The 15,919-nt window shown below is 52.3% G+C and overlaps 1 protein-coding gene across 3 annotated transcripts; it reads right to left on the bottom strand.

Annotated features, from left to right (window-relative positions):
• Positions 1-150: 150 nt before the first annotated feature.
• KIAA1191 (KIAA1191 ortholog) lies at positions 151-12,611 on the bottom strand. Of its 3 annotated transcripts, XM_013006042.2 has the most exons (9): positions 12,410-12,611; positions 11,383-11,555; positions 10,996-11,084; positions 8,933-9,111; positions 6,412-6,538; positions 4,232-4,356; positions 1,099-1,205; positions 767-909; positions 151-659 (listed from the first exon to the last, which is right to left on the bottom strand). In XM_013006042.2, exons 3-9 carry the CDS (start codon positions 11,021-11,023, stop codon positions 451-453), a joined length of 918 nt encoding a protein of 305 aa, XP_012861496.1. In that variant the 5' UTR covers positions 11,024-11,084; positions 11,383-11,555; positions 12,410-12,611; the 3' UTR covers positions 151-450. The 3 variants fall into 3 exon arrangements, with proteins under 3 accessions (XP_012861496.1, XP_045140511.1, XP_045140512.1); XM_045284576.1 differs by lacking the exons at positions 10,996-11,084; positions 11,383-11,555 and having other exon boundaries at positions 12,410-12,610; XM_045284577.1 differs by lacking the exons at positions 8,933-9,111; positions 10,996-11,084; positions 11,383-11,555 and having other exon boundaries at positions 12,410-12,607.
• Between the last annotated feature and the right edge of the window lie 3,308 nt (positions 12,612-15,919).

The raw sequence follows: 15,919 nt of genomic DNA, 5'->3' as shown, positions 1-15,919 counted from the left end.
TCCTCCTAAGCAACCAGGCTAGCACAGAGTCCCAGCCCAGGGTCTGGAGTTCAGAAGGGCCCAAGTGGTTGGAACTGGTCAGTGAGCACGCCCACTCCAAGATTTGCCAGTGCTCACCTTGAAAGTGGTCAAGGAATCAGGAAACCTGGGTTTGGAAACAGCAGAATCATTTACTTAGGAAGTCATGATCAAAGCTCTTGTCTAGAGGATGTGATACAAAAACAGGCCACGAGGCCTCCCACAGAGCTCTGCTGAGATGACTGAACTGTGTTAAAGCGGTAGAAAAGGGCTTCTTCCACACAGTAAGGTGGAAATGTGCACATGTTTCTCCAAAGCCAATGATTTCTCTAGCTCTAGCCTGGTTTTTTAAAAATATACCTTTCCTATGTCAGAGCCAGGTAAAGGGGGGCCTGGCAGACTCGATCCAGAGTCCCTAGGACAGAAAGCGCACTAGAACCCAGTGGGAGTGAGCACATTCAGGTCACGAGGTTTGAGATTGTGGGTCCGGGGAACTGGCTTCGTCTTGTCGATCTCTGGGGCATCCATGGTGGGAGGCCTGAAGGCCGCTGGGTCCTCAGCCATGCGGGTGGCCTGCACGCGGATCAGTTCCATTGGAGAGGGCTTCTGAGCTCCGCGGTAGGTCTGAGTGGCAAGTCCTCCTACAGAAGTAGAGCAGAGAACAAATTTCGGAATTGGTAGACGGGCCCCAAAGAGAACACGGCAAGCTGCCTGGGCTGTGCTTTCTCTCGGGAAGGAGCTGCCTCACCCGAATCAGATTTCTGGAGGGGTCTCGGCCCAAAGAAGCTCCATTTATCCAATGGGTTCCTGTCCCTATCCCCACTTCCAGAATCCATGATGCTAGAATTGGGACCGGGAAAGGTGGTAGGAGGACCAGAAGTGAACCAGCCCCTGAAAGAGAGAAGAGAACAAACATCCCTGTACATCTCTTCCTGGGCCTCCAGAAAAGTCTCATGCCAGAGTCCCTTCTCTCTCAAAACCACAGGTCCAGTCCCGCTTCCCAAGCAGCTGGCTGCCCTGACGCCACCCCACTCCCACCCCGACCCCTCCCAGGCTGTGGCGGGCTTGAGGGGGGCTCACCTGGATTTCTGCTTGGGGGAAGAGTGCGGGGTGCTGCTGGGGGTGGACTGGGTGGACGCAGGCTGCTTCTCTTCCTTTGTGTTCTCTCCGCTCTGCAGCTTTAGTGTCTGTCGGCACGGGTGAGGAGGGGGAGAGCGTGTGAACATCAGAGAGCTACGGAAGAGCTAAGCGTGGGCATCAACAGTCTGGCTCACAGGCTCACTCCAGACAAAGGACAGACGTCCCCAGGCGGAGTCCCTTTGGACTCCAAAGCAGCAGAAATCTTTCGTTGTCTCCACCGTCAAACGTGTGTGCACGCTACGACACACCTCAAACAGCTGTCCTGAAACTACGCAAAAGCTCGTACTTTCACAAAAGGTGACTTTCCCACATTCACTCACACAGCCAGGGCGTGGAAGCTCAGAACTCCACCCTTGTGGGTGGTTTTTCGTGGGGCCTTGACCTCTGCTCTCCTACCATGTGCAATTCCCAGTCCCTCTGTCCCTCCCTCGGCCCTGTGGGAGCCCGCTTGTCTTTCTTCTCCAATTACGTGCTCCTACCGGAGAGACTGCCCCTTTCCCTCCACCTCACAGTCCATCCGGCGCCTTCCCCTGAGCGGGGCAGTCTCGAGGGCAGGGACACTGCTCCACTCCAGCTCAAGGTGCTCTGGGGCCAGAGGGCTGTGTCCACCCCACTGCTTCTATAGAGCGCCTCAGCCAAGCCAAGGAGCAGTGTGAGCTTCTCCACCCGACACGTCAACGGAGCAACAAGTTGTCACACGATGGAGTTAGTGACTCACGTCAAGCACGTCTGCCATGCTCCCGCTCTGCCAGGCCTCAGAGAGTGAGTCAATCAGTCACTCTGACCGTGAAACCGGAGGAACTCCTCCCTGGATCCCAACTCCCACACTGCAGAGTTCTCTGTGTCCAACCCTAGAAGTGCCTTGTCGCAGGAGGCTGTCTTCTCGGGGAGCTAGCCTATCCCTGCCCACCACCCCCTCCCCACAGCGAAGGGTTTTCAGCTCCCTGTGTACAGAATCATCACAGACGCTCCTTATACAGTGCAGAGTGCCTGGGTCGCAGCTTCGCCCCACACGTTGTGCACCGCACGACCATCTCCTGCCACTGTGCTCTTCTCAAGCCCACAGGGCCCTTACCACCCCAGAGGCACGCCTCCCCCAGCGTGACACTCCCCAGACCCCACAAAGCAGGCCTAGCTTCCTGCTGGTATGTGTGACCCTTCACCATCTGCCTCTGCCCTCCTTGTGAGCACCCTCTGACGCCTGTAAGATCCTCTAACAACTTTAGAGTTGGGGGTGGGGGGTGGGGCGCAAAGCAGAGCATCGGGACACTTGTGAGTCCAGACATTGTGACTGGTTACCTACGTGGCCTTGGGTTTCATGCTCTCCACTTACAAAGTGCCTCGCCTCAAAGGGTTAATGCAAACATTAAGTGAATGCAAGCACTCTGTGAATTGTGAAGCACTTGCTATTCAGTAAGTGGTATTCCCTGAAAGAAATGCACCTGAAGCTGTTTTATCAATTCAAATATTTGGTCAGCATTAACTCGTCATTTTTCATTCCAATTTTAGAAATTAAAACCATTGTAATTTCATGTTCGCTTTAAATACACACAGAGAGCACGCTGTTCCTTCCCGGCAGAACCTGCTTTATGTCTGTTGAGACTTTCGGCTCTCTCCCCCTCAAAGTTGACCACTGGGACATAGTCAGTCACCCACATCTACTTTAGGGTTCGGGAAGTAGTCCTACATATCACATATGTGACCTCAAACTCTCATTCGATCAAGTAAGCTGCCCCTACTGACCGGTGAAGCAGAACTCCAGGGCAAGCCTTCCAGAGCCTGTGGCTGGGAAGTGCCACAATTGGTGAGGTGCTGTCACTTGATACAGCCTTTCTACTTGGATTCTTTATAGGACTTATTACAAGTCTAGCCTCTGGGCTACAGCGAGGAGCCCTGGTAGTGTAGAAGCTACATGTTGGCTGCGATCAGAATGGCCAGCAAGCTCCACGGAAGACAGACTGGGCTTTCCACTCCCAGGAACACTTACTGTCTTGGAAACCCACAGGGGTTACTATGCATCAGCATGGATGCGGTGGCAGCGAGAGGCCTATGGCTATAATTCCATGGGGAGGGAGAGGGGGGCGGAGCATAAGTCTGTTATGCTAGCAGACTTAATATGCTGGTAGGATGAAGGTGGGACTAAGTCTCCACCTTAGTAGGTGTGTCTTAAATCCCTCCCGAGGCACATGGTCTGATGAAAGGAGCCCGGGTGACACACTGGCTATGAGTTGAGCTTCTAACCACAAGGTCCGCAGCTCAAAACCCCGTGGGAGAAAGAGGCAATGTTCTACCTCCAGGAACAGGTACAGCCTCGTAAACCCACGGGTCAGTTCCACCCTGCCCCTTAGGGTTGCTTGTGGGAAATTAGCCCTGAGGGAAATATGACGAGGACTAGATTCCCTAACTTCTAACAGAGGGGATCTGGAAAGCCAGTGTTCCATCACAGCCATCTCTATATGTCTAAGAGCCCAGCGAAACCAACCCCAGGCCATAGGAAGAGCCAGGAGCGGAGTTCGTCTGAGATCGCTGTCTGAAGTGGCAGATGCCGAGACCACAGGCGCGAGGGGCTGCAGAGGGATCATGGGACTGAGCCAACAAGCAGCACTAAGGTTAGGGGACTGTGGGAGAGCACGAGAGGTGGGTTTTCTGAGCTGCAGAGACCAAGGGGCCAGGTGCCTGAGGGCTGAGGACCAGAAAAGGACTTGGTTACTCTCTGAGAGGCACTGCTGGGGACCAGGGACTGTCCTTAATGTTTACTGCTCCTGGCTTCCCTGATAAAACCCCACTGAGTGGTGGGTGCTGAGTTCTGGGTGGCCACTGCTACAGAGAGCTGGGCCCAGCCAGGAACAGAGTATGGTGCGGTGAGATGGAGGCATTGTCTGACCTCGTGGCAACAGGGAAGCCAGAAGGTCAGACAGGGCCCCACTCCAAGCCTTCTTCACAACAGGTGAGACTAAACCTATTCTAAATTCCTCACCCAACTCGCCACTTCCCACAGCCCCCCGCTGGCTAAAATGATAACTTCTGAACCACAGTCACACCTCAAGCTGTCAATGTGCAGGAACAAGCTTACGTGGAGCGCCTCTGCCACCCGCAGGTACTTGGTCTCCTCGGTGGTGAGGCCCTTGTGGGGTGTGTAGCCAGCATCTCTCAGCCCTGCTTGTTGCTCAAAGCGCTGAATGCTCTCCTGGGTCTGTTCTGGAAACAGAGTAGACGACACGACAGTCATGCCTGTTCCCCGCTCCGTCAGAAAGGGGAGGACACGCACACACATCCGATATTCTCCTGGAAGAAAGAGACCATTCTGACCAGCCCTGGAGCAGACGGGTTCCTGAGAGCCTTCCTCCAGCCGAACTCTGACCCCGACACAGGTTCTCCAACGAGACGGGAGCCTTCTGTCTCAGCACGCTAAGGAAGAGGCTACTCCTGAGGACAGCTGCACGATCCCTGCCAGCCTCTCCTTGAGGCACGTGGCACTGCCTTTGCATTTAGGAAGGCAGCTGGCGTGCCGAAGCCATCAAAGTCCTCCAAGGGGCAAAGTTTCCAGAGAGTTTCACCACCCTCCTCACACACAGATAAGCCTGTGCCAAAGGGACACAGGCCCACTCGGGATGGACGGCACCGTGAACCAATCAGAGTCAAGCCAAGGAGCCTCCCCTGTACTAGCCATGCTCAACTGAGCCAGCACTGCCTCCAGCTCGCGCTGCCTCTCACGGCCCTGGCGCAGCACACTCTCCCCTCCGGTTCGTCCAGCCTGACTTCTCATCGCCAACAAGCCCGTTAGAACCGGGCAGAGTGCCCACTCGGGACACACCCCACGTGCCACACTGCCGTGTACACAAAGTCACTGCTGCGGACCAGAAGTCCTGGAACATTTCACGAGCCCCTTCTCAGGAAGAATTTCCATTAGAATTAGAAGCTAAGGAAGAAAGCCATATGGGATACTCTCCAGTCTGACCAAACTGTCACTGAGAGTCCGGGAGGTAGAAAGGAATTTGATGAATATTGGTACACCAATACCAATATGCAGCTCTTTTTTTAAAATGTAAAGGCAATAACAACATCAAAGTGTGGCTGTAACCACAGTGGGCCTCTGAACGGGGACCCAATCGCACCACCACCACCTTCTACCCCTGGGGTGGGGGGATGGACAACAGAAACGTGGAGGAAGGGAGCTAGCGATCGGTGTAAGATATGAAAACAATAATTTATAAGTTATCAAGGGGTCATGAGGGTGGGGAGGGAGGAGGAAAACGAGGAGCTGATACCACAGGCTCAAACAGAAAGAAAATGTTTTGAAAATTATGATGGTAACATGTACAAACATGTTTGATACAATTGCTGTGTGGATTGTTATAAGAGCCCCCAATAAAATGATTTTTTTAAAAAGGCCGCCATAGGGCAGAATGAGCCCAGGAAGAAGCTGAGTGGCTGGCATGTTTGCAGGGCTCGGGGCTGCTGGCAAATCACTTTTGATGAAGGATTTCTCCTGTGCTCAAAAGAACAGCGGCTTTCTCACCCTGCCACTGTTAAGCTTGCAAGAGGCACACAACTAGCAGTTGCTGCTTCAAATGGTGCATTTAAGTGTTCACAAGAGAAGTCAAGGTCTGGACGGCTGGCTTACGGATGCATTCTCAAGGAACCAGGAAAAACCGACCCAGGCTTCCAACTTCGCCAGTGAGCCTCTCAGAGCGACTGCCCGACGGAGGCACTGCTGACACACAGGGCTACGAGCTGCTCATTACACACTGCACAGCAACCACGGCGCCGTCCCCGCAAGCCCACACGCTCACAGTCTTGAGGCTGAAGGTGCGCAGCACCCCCAGCGTGGCCCTCTTCCTGGAGGACCAAGTTTGCGTTGTCTTGCAAGCATGCGCCAAAGAAGGCGTGTCACCTTCTGCAGCAGCGCGCCAGCTGCAGCCCCAGCCAGACGCCTGACCCAGGGTTCCAATGCGAGCTGCCAGCGAGGTGCTGCTGGGAGCCCCCACTTTATAAAGTGGGAATGTGGCAGTGGTCAAGGGAGTTGCCTGGAGATGCTGAGAGATGTGGGGAAACAAGATGGTGTCAACAAAGCTACCTCAGAGGTTTTATGTGTAGCAAATGGACACTGAGGGGGCTCGGGAGCTAACTGGACGGAGAGTAGTTTGACAGGCCCAGCTAGGACTGAGGATGAAGGGGGCATGTGGGCAGAATGCCCTCTGCCACCTGTCCCCGCCCCAACCTCACTCCATTCAGAAAGTGAAGGGTGCTTACTTGTGATCAGAGAATTCATGATGATGTGGGTGGCTTTAGCCTTCACCACGGGGACCTTGTCCGTGCTGTCTGTGGCCGATGACACGGTCATGGCAGGAGAGGGTACACTGGCCTCTCCTTCCTCCACCTGTCCGAGAGAGGTGAAGGAGGCACTTGAGCAGGGAAGGAAATTACCACCTCACACCCTCTTTCACCTGCCAAATGAGGAACACTCAAAGGGGGTTGGTCCTCCCTACCCAGTTAGGTAGGCGATTTACCCATATTTTGCAAAGGACACTGGCCCCCGCTTCAGAACAACAGGATAGGGTTTCCAGGGCTGGACACCTTTACAGAAGCAGACTGCCACATCCTTCTCCACGGGACAGCCGGTGGCCTCGAGCCACGGGCCTTGGGTTGGCAAGCCAAGCATGTAAGCATCTGCTACTCAGTGCTTCACAAACTCGGACAGGCATCGGAAGGAATCTCCGGGAGGGCTGCTTAAACAGAGCCTGCTGGCCTCACCTGAGTGTTTCTTTTTCTGTCGGGGGCGGGGCTCAGATTTGTCTAGTGAGCGCCTTCTCTCTCAAGTGAAAGCGCTGAGAGCCGCCACCTGACACCGCACATAGGCCACCCAGGGGGCGGGGAGGAGAGGCCGAGGCTTGCCCTCTCTTCTAGTTCTCCAGAGGCATGAGAAGACAGGGAATATTTGTAATGAATCCCCCGGTCAGAACTGGACTGAGACTGGCCAGGTGTGCCCCTGCTCCATCACATCCACCGGAGCCCATGAGTTTCTTCACTTGGAGGCGGGCTGGTGGCTACCTGAGGATGAGCCAGGCGGCAGCACACTGGAAGTCCATTCTCTGCCTTGTGAGGGAATCCATCCTGGGGGCGGGGGGTTGGAGCCACACTGGTTTGCGGCTCTCGTCCCTAGGAACCCCCAGTTTGGCACCACAGCAGGTTTGCTGTGTCCTCTCTTCCTCATACTTCTTGTACTTTTAGACTGTATGGTTTTTCCCCACGAGCGACCAGCCATGCTCCCAGAACAGGGCTCCCTACTCTAAGAGGGACGGGGAGGATCATGAGAAAGGAAGGATCTAGTGCAGCTACCCTAAAACCCAGCTCAAAGTTCATCGAAACCATAGCAGCAGGTAAAGTAGCCTTATCTGAACTTGGCAAGAGGACAGCCTTTCTTGTATGCTTGGGGTGGCTGGAGAGTCAGCGGTGAGAGAGATAGCGTCCTCCCAGTTAGACAGCTCAGACTGCAACAAGTACGTAGGAAGCTAGGAACCCAACCCAAACCTTTGCACAAAAAGGGCAGGTTCAGGGGCAGTTAGGGAGGTGTGGGGGTGGGGAACAGCCTCAGGAGGAGCACAGGTGTTTGGGAAATAGCCAATCATTTACCCTAATCATTTTGCAATCTGGTTTATGCCAGGCCTGTGTTAGATGCTGCAAATAAAAACTAAATTTGCCTCCCCCCACTATCATGACCTCAATTCTACCTTACATATCTGGCTAAACCAGAACACATACACTGGTACAGATAAGAGCTCACAACACAGGGAACCCAGGACAAATAAACCCCTCAGGACCAATAATGAGAGTAGCGATACCAGGAGGGTGGGGGTAGAAAGGGGAAAACAATCACAGTGATCGATATATAAACATGCCCCGCACCACCAGGGGGACGAATAACAAAAAGTGGGTGAAGGGAGACAGCGGTCGGTGTAAGATATGAAAACAAATAATTTATAAATTATCAAGGGTTCATGGGGGGAGGATAAAAGGAGGAGCTGATCCCAAGGGCTCAAATAAAATGTTTTGAAAATGATGATGGTAATATATGTACAAATGTGCTTGACACATGGATGGATGTATGGATTGTGGTAAGAGCTGTAAGAGCCCCCAATAAAATGATTAAAAAAAACAAACTACATTAGACTGGCCCCTGTGCTCCAGAAGCCCACAGAGAACAGCTGAGTACGCAGGGATAGAGCAGGATCTACAGGAGAGGGGAGCATGCAGAGGAGAGGCGGTGAGGGAGGATGGAGACAACCAAGGGAGACTCTCTACAGAGAGATGCCTGTGCCAAGAGTGAATAGGCAAGCACGTTGCCAGGCAGATGGAGAGGAAGGGACGACGTGAAGGAGCAGGATGGGGATGCTGAAAGTCCCAGGCAACGGGCACAGAGCGAAACAAGGGCCTGGAGAAGAGAAGACCCCGTGGTGCATCCCAGAATGCTGAGGTACACGGCAGGGCTGGATCACTGGGATGGGGCTGAGGAGAGGCTGCATGGGTTTGGGCCATGCAGAACTTATGAGCCTGGCTCGAGCGTGGATTTGACACGGTGGGAGTTGGGGAGCCATGGAAGAGCCCATTCCAGCTCTGAGTTAAAAAGAGAAATGGCACACCAACTTTCACAACAGAACGCGGACACAGGGAGTGAGAAGCTGCTGCCCAGGTCCCAGGGAGCCACTGAGGGCTTTGGGGCAGGGGGGGGAAGAGGAAGGGCATGCCCAAGGCAGAGGTCAGAGAGGTCAGGTACCTTGGCGAGGTGCTGATACTTGCGCTCTGGAATCACTGGCTTCCAGGGGATGCTGCCCATGTCTGATGGAGGAGGAGTCATGGGTGTAGGGTCCTCGAGGGCATCGTCATAGCTGAATGCCCGGCGGTACATCCCGATGGGCAGGGACATCTTGCCTAGAGGCCCACTAGGCTCAAGAGCTAAGAACAGAGACAGGCTAAGCAACAGGGCAGGCTAAGCAATTTCCGAGAGGGTGCTCTGAAGACACTCTTGTTAGGAGCCAGTTCATCTGGAATGGCTGACCCACTCACAGGAAGGTACTGGAACCACCCCCCTTCCTCCGTGTCGCCCACTTCACATTCTCCCCTTCACCCTGCGGCCATCCTCGTCCAGACCCTGTCATGGATGAAAATGTCACCCTTGACATTTGCCTGTTGCTACAATTCCGTAAGCACCTTCTCCAAGGCACCACCCTGTCTGGCAGTAAGTCCCAAAGAACTGCCAAGGGCTCTGCGCTTATCTGCCTGCTGGGCAAGGAGCCAAGGTTACCAGGCAGTGCCAGTACTCTGACTCTTTCAAATAATTACTAACAAATCCAGAGAGACCTAAAAAAGCAGATTAGTAGCCGCCAGGTAGGTTACTGATCGGCAGGCTGAAAATGTCCTCAGATGAATGGTGTACCCAAAGGGTGAGCCTTAACAGAACATGCAATCATTACTGCGCCCACAGTCATTACTGAGTGCTCCTCTGTGTCAAGACCTTTGCATCTCATATCTAGTTCTCACTATGCACAGCTTCTTCCCATTTGCCAGCTTAGGAAACTGAGGCAGGGCTTAAGGGACTCACCCAGCTAGCAGGTGTGGGGCAGGGACTGGAAGGCAGATCTAAGGCCAGCCTACAGGCAAGGACCCACGTGCCCTATATGACAGTGACAGTGCAAGCCACTAGCTGAGCACCGCCCTGGCAAGGTTACAGGGGCTTTGTGGTCAACATAGCAACAATGAAAGGCACACTAGAAGGCAAGCTGATGATGTGAGAGATGGATCCGTCTTAGGGGATGAAGAGAGATTCCTATTAATCCACCTCTCCATCCACTAATTTGGAAGAAGAAATGTACACAAACATCTTCGAGACATCCAATAACCATTAGCCATCCCAATACTCCACGGCCCTCTGGCGGTTGCCAACTTATGCCAACCCAAAAAACACAGTACTACTACACAAGGTTTCCAAGGCTGTAAGCACACCTCCCTATCCTCCTCTCCCCACGGCGAGGCTGGTGTGTTCAAACCGCCAGCCTTTGGGTTAGCAGCCAACCACTTAACCACTACGCCACCAGGGCTCCTCCTATCCCAACAGTCTTCCTAGTAATAACAATAAATTTAGCGAATGTTTCTTAGGAAATAAATCTCAATAAGAGAAGCCAAGCATTTCTGGTAGTGCAATGCAGTCATCACTCATCCGTAACTCAAAGTTTCACATCTTTTATGCTCACTCTTCATAGCAAACCCGAGAGTTATGTACTAGCAGCTCAACTTTACTCAGAATCAGAAACCGAGTGATTCAGATTGCAGTCAAAAGCATCTGCCTTCCCCCGGAAGACAGTGCAAGGAGAAACCAATGACTTCACCAGCCCAGGAATGACTGCCCTGTGCAGCCCCAGACACCTAAAATGTGGCTGCTGAGAGCATTTTGGGACAAAGTTCAATTCACCATTAACCCAGGCGAGGCCTTTCTGCCCAGCTGGCCCTCTATCCCACCCCCACCCTGAATGTAATCATTTTGAATGTAATCAAAATCATGCTGAATGTAATCATTTTGGCACAAATGTCGTGCCATGCAAGGACGACATAACTCATTCTGGCTTCTTATTGGATACCTGTGGAAAAATCATCAATGTGTTATATCCTTAAAAGAAATATCCTGGCTGGACAGTGAATAAGGTAACACTGAAATGACCTGTGAAGTCTAGAGTCCCCTGGTGGCAGAGAGTAATCATTAACATATGGTTTAGACCAAGTGGTTGTTGTCTAGCTTGAAGCAGAAAGGGCAAGCAGGAGTGTATCAAAAAGAACTAAGTTTACCAGGCACTTCTGGGTGTCTCGAAGCCATTGAAAACACTGGGATCCCGATGCTTTTTCTATATAGAATTCCAGAGCTGAGTCCCTGCCACCTATTAAAATAACAAAGAATATTTTCCTTATGGTGAACACAAGAATAGCTCCAATGCTGTTTTGTTGGGGTGGGATTTTTGGTTTCGCTTTTTTCTTGGATGGCTTGTTTACAAAGCTGAAACACACAACACAAGAGCCAATGGGTGACAACACACATGCCAAGGGAGTTAAAAAAAAAAAAAACTTTTTTGGTTAAAGTTTGTTTCTAAAGATGAAAATCAAAGTCTCACCACGTCTGTGGCTGATCTTAACACAAAGGAGATGACAAGACACTGTACATGGTGAAAGCCACCTTACCCACAGTGAAATGATGTGACGATTATGCTGACAGACAGGTTTTAATGAGCCATATGGTCCGGCTGCTGCATGTTAGCAAAGCTTCCCAGGAAGCGTCCATCCAGAGCTTCTAATAACAACAAACAACCTGCATGTGCACCGCCCTTCAGACTCCAGTCATTCTGCGTCACAACCTTGCAAAACAGATAGCATACCCATTTCACTTTAAAGTACACATCAGGAGCCAGACACCAGAAAAAGGTGGGGTACCCTTTTCCTGGTAAATCCATTCAGTACTGCTAACAAACGTTCAGAGTTTTACACCAAAATGACCTGGCGCAAAAGCAGCTGTTACATACTCAGGGTTTAAAAGGAGAAACCAAGTATCCAGGCGGATAAGTGATTTCTCCGAGGCCTTTTTAAAAGGGAGGCAGTTTCATGGCCACTTTACAAGTAGTTGAAACAAGGCCCGCTGAGAGCCAAGGGATTTGTTTTTCAACTTGCCACACTGGCCCTCTAGCCTGATCAGGGCTCAAGGGGCAAACCTGCTAGAGAGCGTCAACAAGATCCAACGCTGGGCCGGGGTCGGGGCACATTCCCCGCCTAGACATCTAGCACCTCGGCTCGGGGCCCCGCCTGCCCCCCAAAGCTTGCCGCCCCGCAGGGCTCTCCTCCAAAAAATACAAAGCAATGCCACCAGGATTTGAAAGGCCAGGTCTGACGCAACCCCACTGCCCATCCCGAAAGACTAGGGCCGATTAGACCCCGACCTGGCACAGGCCGAGGCCACACCCCGAGGGCAGGGAGGAGGGAGCTGGAGAGCGGGGACCCCGGAACCAATCTGTGGCTTTGAGTGCGGGGGAAGCAGCGGGACTGGGGTACATCTGAAAGAAGCGACCGTACTAGGGGCAAAGGATGGCCCGATTGAGCCCTGAGCCGGGGCAGGGGTGAGACAGTAGAGGGGGCTCCGGAGCTTGGTTGAGGGGCCACGCGCCCCAGAGTTGAGCGAAGGGCGAAACCCAGGGAGGGCCCCGACCAGACCGATCACCTGTTCCTCCGCCGCCGCCACCGCGGGGGACCCTGCGGCCCGAGCTCCAGCACTAAAAAGGCTCCGACGACCCACGTCTCCCAAGACGCTGTAGCGCAGTCCGGACCCAAGCCATGGCGCGGGCGACGCAGAGTCGGTGACCAGAAGGAAGGCCTAAGCCGCAGATCAAGGGACGCTGGCCTTCTGGTAGCAGCCGGTGGCCTTCGGAACGAAGCTTCCGGTGGATGCGGTACTTCTCGCGAGATCTTGCCCGCGAGACTCTGCGGGCCTGCTGGGAGTTGTAGTTCAGGCTCAGGAGGCCAGCTTAGCTGCCTCGGGGGTTTGGAAGGATGCGAAAATGGAGGGGAGGCTAGCAGGGGAGTCGAGGAAGAGGAAGAGAAGAAGCAGAGTACGTGTTACATCTCCGAGCGTCGAACTCACAGACAACCCAGAGGAAAAGTCCTAACTAAGGTTCTTGGTTCAAACTCACAAAGCGGCGCCACGGAAGAAAGCCCAATAAAGCAGTTTGACCCGGTGATATGGACCATTGCTCTGTGATGACGGGGACTTAACTCAATAGGAACAGGTTTGTTACTGTTTTGAGCGTCTCCTACTTTGATATATCGGCATTCTCAAGATTGGGGAGTGGCCTGGTTGTCAACTGAGGGCTCAGCTATGGTCTTGCATTTTGGATACAGTACCCCCAATCATGCTGCCTGCCTAGGCCAGGCACCGAATTCTACCCACTCGCCTGCCGTTTATAGAGCCCTGGTAACGGAGTGGGTTACTCGTTAGGCTGCTAACCGAAAGGTCAGCAAGTTGGAACCACCAGCCGCTTCTCAGGAACTAGACGAGGCTTTCCACTCCCGTAAAGATTTGCAGTCTCAGAAACCCACAAGAACAGCTCTACCCTGCCCTGTGGTGTCACTGTGAGTCCGAGTGGACTCATGGCAGTGAGTTTGCCTTTGATTGTTACTCCATAAAGGGGCCTTGATGGTGCTGTCGGGTAAGCATTGGACTGCTGAGTCCCAAGAGCTATGGTTCAAATCCACCAGCTGTTCCTGTAATGATGTACAGCCACAGAAACCCTCTAGAGGTCACTGTGAGTCAGATTCAATGTCAGTGGGGGTGGACCTTCCTTTAAAAGGAGCCTTGGTCACACAGATTAACCACTCTGCTGCTAACCAAGAGGTAAGCCGTTCCAAACCCACCTACCTCAGACAAAGACGTGGCAATCTGCTTCAAACACCAAAGCAACCCTAAACATAACAGAACAACATGCTTCCCAGTCCTGAGCCACCCTCACAATTGTTAGGTGTGAGCTCACTGTTACAGCCATTGTGTCAATCCCTCTCACTGAGTGTCTTCCTTTTTGCTACCCCTCTGCTTTAGCAGGCATGGTGCCCTTCTCCAGGGATTGGTCTGCCCTGATAACATGTCCAAAGTATGTGAAACAAAGCCTCCTCACCATTCGTGCTTCTAAGGAGCACTCTGGCTGTACTTCCAGGACAGAGTTGTTTGTCCGTGGGACCTGCAGTGTTCTTCGCCAGCACCATCATTCCACTGCACCCATTCTTCTTCAGTTCTCCCTCTTCCAAGGCCAACTTTCACAGAGATCCCAGCTTCAGAAACCCTATGGGACAGCTATCCTCCGTGGCAGCAGTCCTTCCTCTGGACCTCTGGCCAGTCCAAGCTCTCAGAAGGGTCTACTCTCAGTCATGGGTTTCCAACGTTATTTGGCCTACTGCCTCCTTTTCAGGAAAACAAACAAACTCAACACCCACCCACCCCCCGCAGCTAAAAACTTTTGTTCTATAGGCCATAACCCAGGATAAAGTGTAGGTATCTGCCATTGCAGCTCCGCTGGTTGGTTGCAGCACCAGCACGGGAGGGTGGGGGGGCAGTATTTCCCACTGGGTGACACACTTTCTGCAGACATTCTCATCAACACTCAGGAGCTTGCTCATCAGATGGGGTTGTAAATGGGCATTTGCATTTCTGGGAACTTTAGTCTGAGCTCTCTCTGAAAGTGGCCACCACCCCATCATACAGACATCCAGTCAATGGTGACTCAGTGGATTACACAAGGTCAGCAATTCAAAACCACCAGCTGCTCTTCAAGAGAACGAAGAGGTTTTTCACTCCTGTGAAGAGATAGTCTCAGAAACCCACAGGGGCAGTTCTACCCTTATGACTCAGAATCAACTTGATGGCGCTGGGGGTGGGGGGGTGGGGGTGTTGTTTGGGGGAGGAGTTGGTTTATTGCCTTTTTGGAAGTATAAAAACTAAGGTTCCCAGGAGTGCCAGGGCAAAAGCACCTCAGCGAGAAAGTAGCAGAGTTGAAGGTTCAGTGGGTAGCTGAGGATTTAGCTGCTGGGCACTGTGACCAGGCTACCAGTTAAAGCTAACCCTTGACTGTTGGCCATCCTTGGCCTCACTCAATTGAACGTGTTGCAGGAAGGTAAAAGGCCCCATCCCAGGGGAGGAACTGGAAGTAATATCTCCCTCTAGTGGGGAAAGACGTCACTGAAGAAATTAATTTGAGAATACTTGTCTACATCAGGCTGTCCTTAGAAACCAGCTTAGTTACAGATGGTGCTGCTAAGGTGCGGAAGGCAGAAGGAACCAGCCCAATGTCATCCAGCTAGCCTTGGGCAGAGTTAAGCCAAGCTGGTTAGACAGAAAGCGTGTGCTTGTGTCTCACTTGGGGTTAGGCATGGTGCTTGGTGCACTAAGGAGGCAGACACAGTCCCTGACTTGGGGACCCTCCGAGGAGACACACACAGAATGAATGATTGTGAATGGTGACAGTGCATCAAGTGCCACACACTAATGGTGCCAAGTGCTATGTAAGAGAAGAGGATCAGGGCAATGTACAAATGCGCTTTACACAATTGATGTATGCATGGATTGTGATAAGAGTTGTATGAGCCCCTAATAAAATGATTAGGGGAAAAAAAGAAGAGGATCAGGGAGCTATGCGTTATAAAGCGAAGAAGTGGATGGGAGAGAGTTACAGTCTCAGAAACCCACAGGGCAGTTCTACACTTTTCTATAGGGTCACTACAGTCAGAACCAACTTGATGGCAGTGGGTATGGTGGGTTGGTTTGATTTGGTTTATTGCCAATTTGGAATCATGGAAAACGAAGGCTCTCAGGAGTACGAAGGCAAAAGTACCAGTTAAGAGCTAACCTCTGACATACCAAGCAAGGCAAGTGGAAGACAGCCTGTGCCTCAGGAACCGACATGGTGTTGGAGGGAGGTGTGCTAGTCTGGGTAGACTAGAGAAACAAATCCAGAGACATTCATATTTGTATAAGAAGGAGTTTTATATGGTGATACCGGGAGGGTGGAGGGAGGGTGGGGTGGAGAGAGAGAACCGATTACAAGGATCTACATATAACCTCCTCCCTGGGAGACGGACAACAGAAAAGTAGGTGAAGGAAGATGTCGGACAGTGTAAGATATGACAAAATAATAATTTATAAATTATCAAGGGTTCTTGAAGGAGTGGGGAGCGGGGAGGGAGG

Source organism: Echinops telfairi, unplaced genomic scaffold, assembly GCF_000313985.2.
Source record: "Echinops telfairi isolate 266 unplaced genomic scaffold, ASM31398v2 ScPeMD7_7469;HRSCAF=8507_0, whole genome shotgun sequence".
NCBI classification, from domain to species: Eukaryota; Metazoa; Chordata; class Mammalia; order Afrosoricida; family Tenrecidae; genus Echinops; species Echinops telfairi.
Note: the sequence above shows the minus strand (reverse complement) of the source record. Positions and strands in the feature narration are given on the sequence as shown.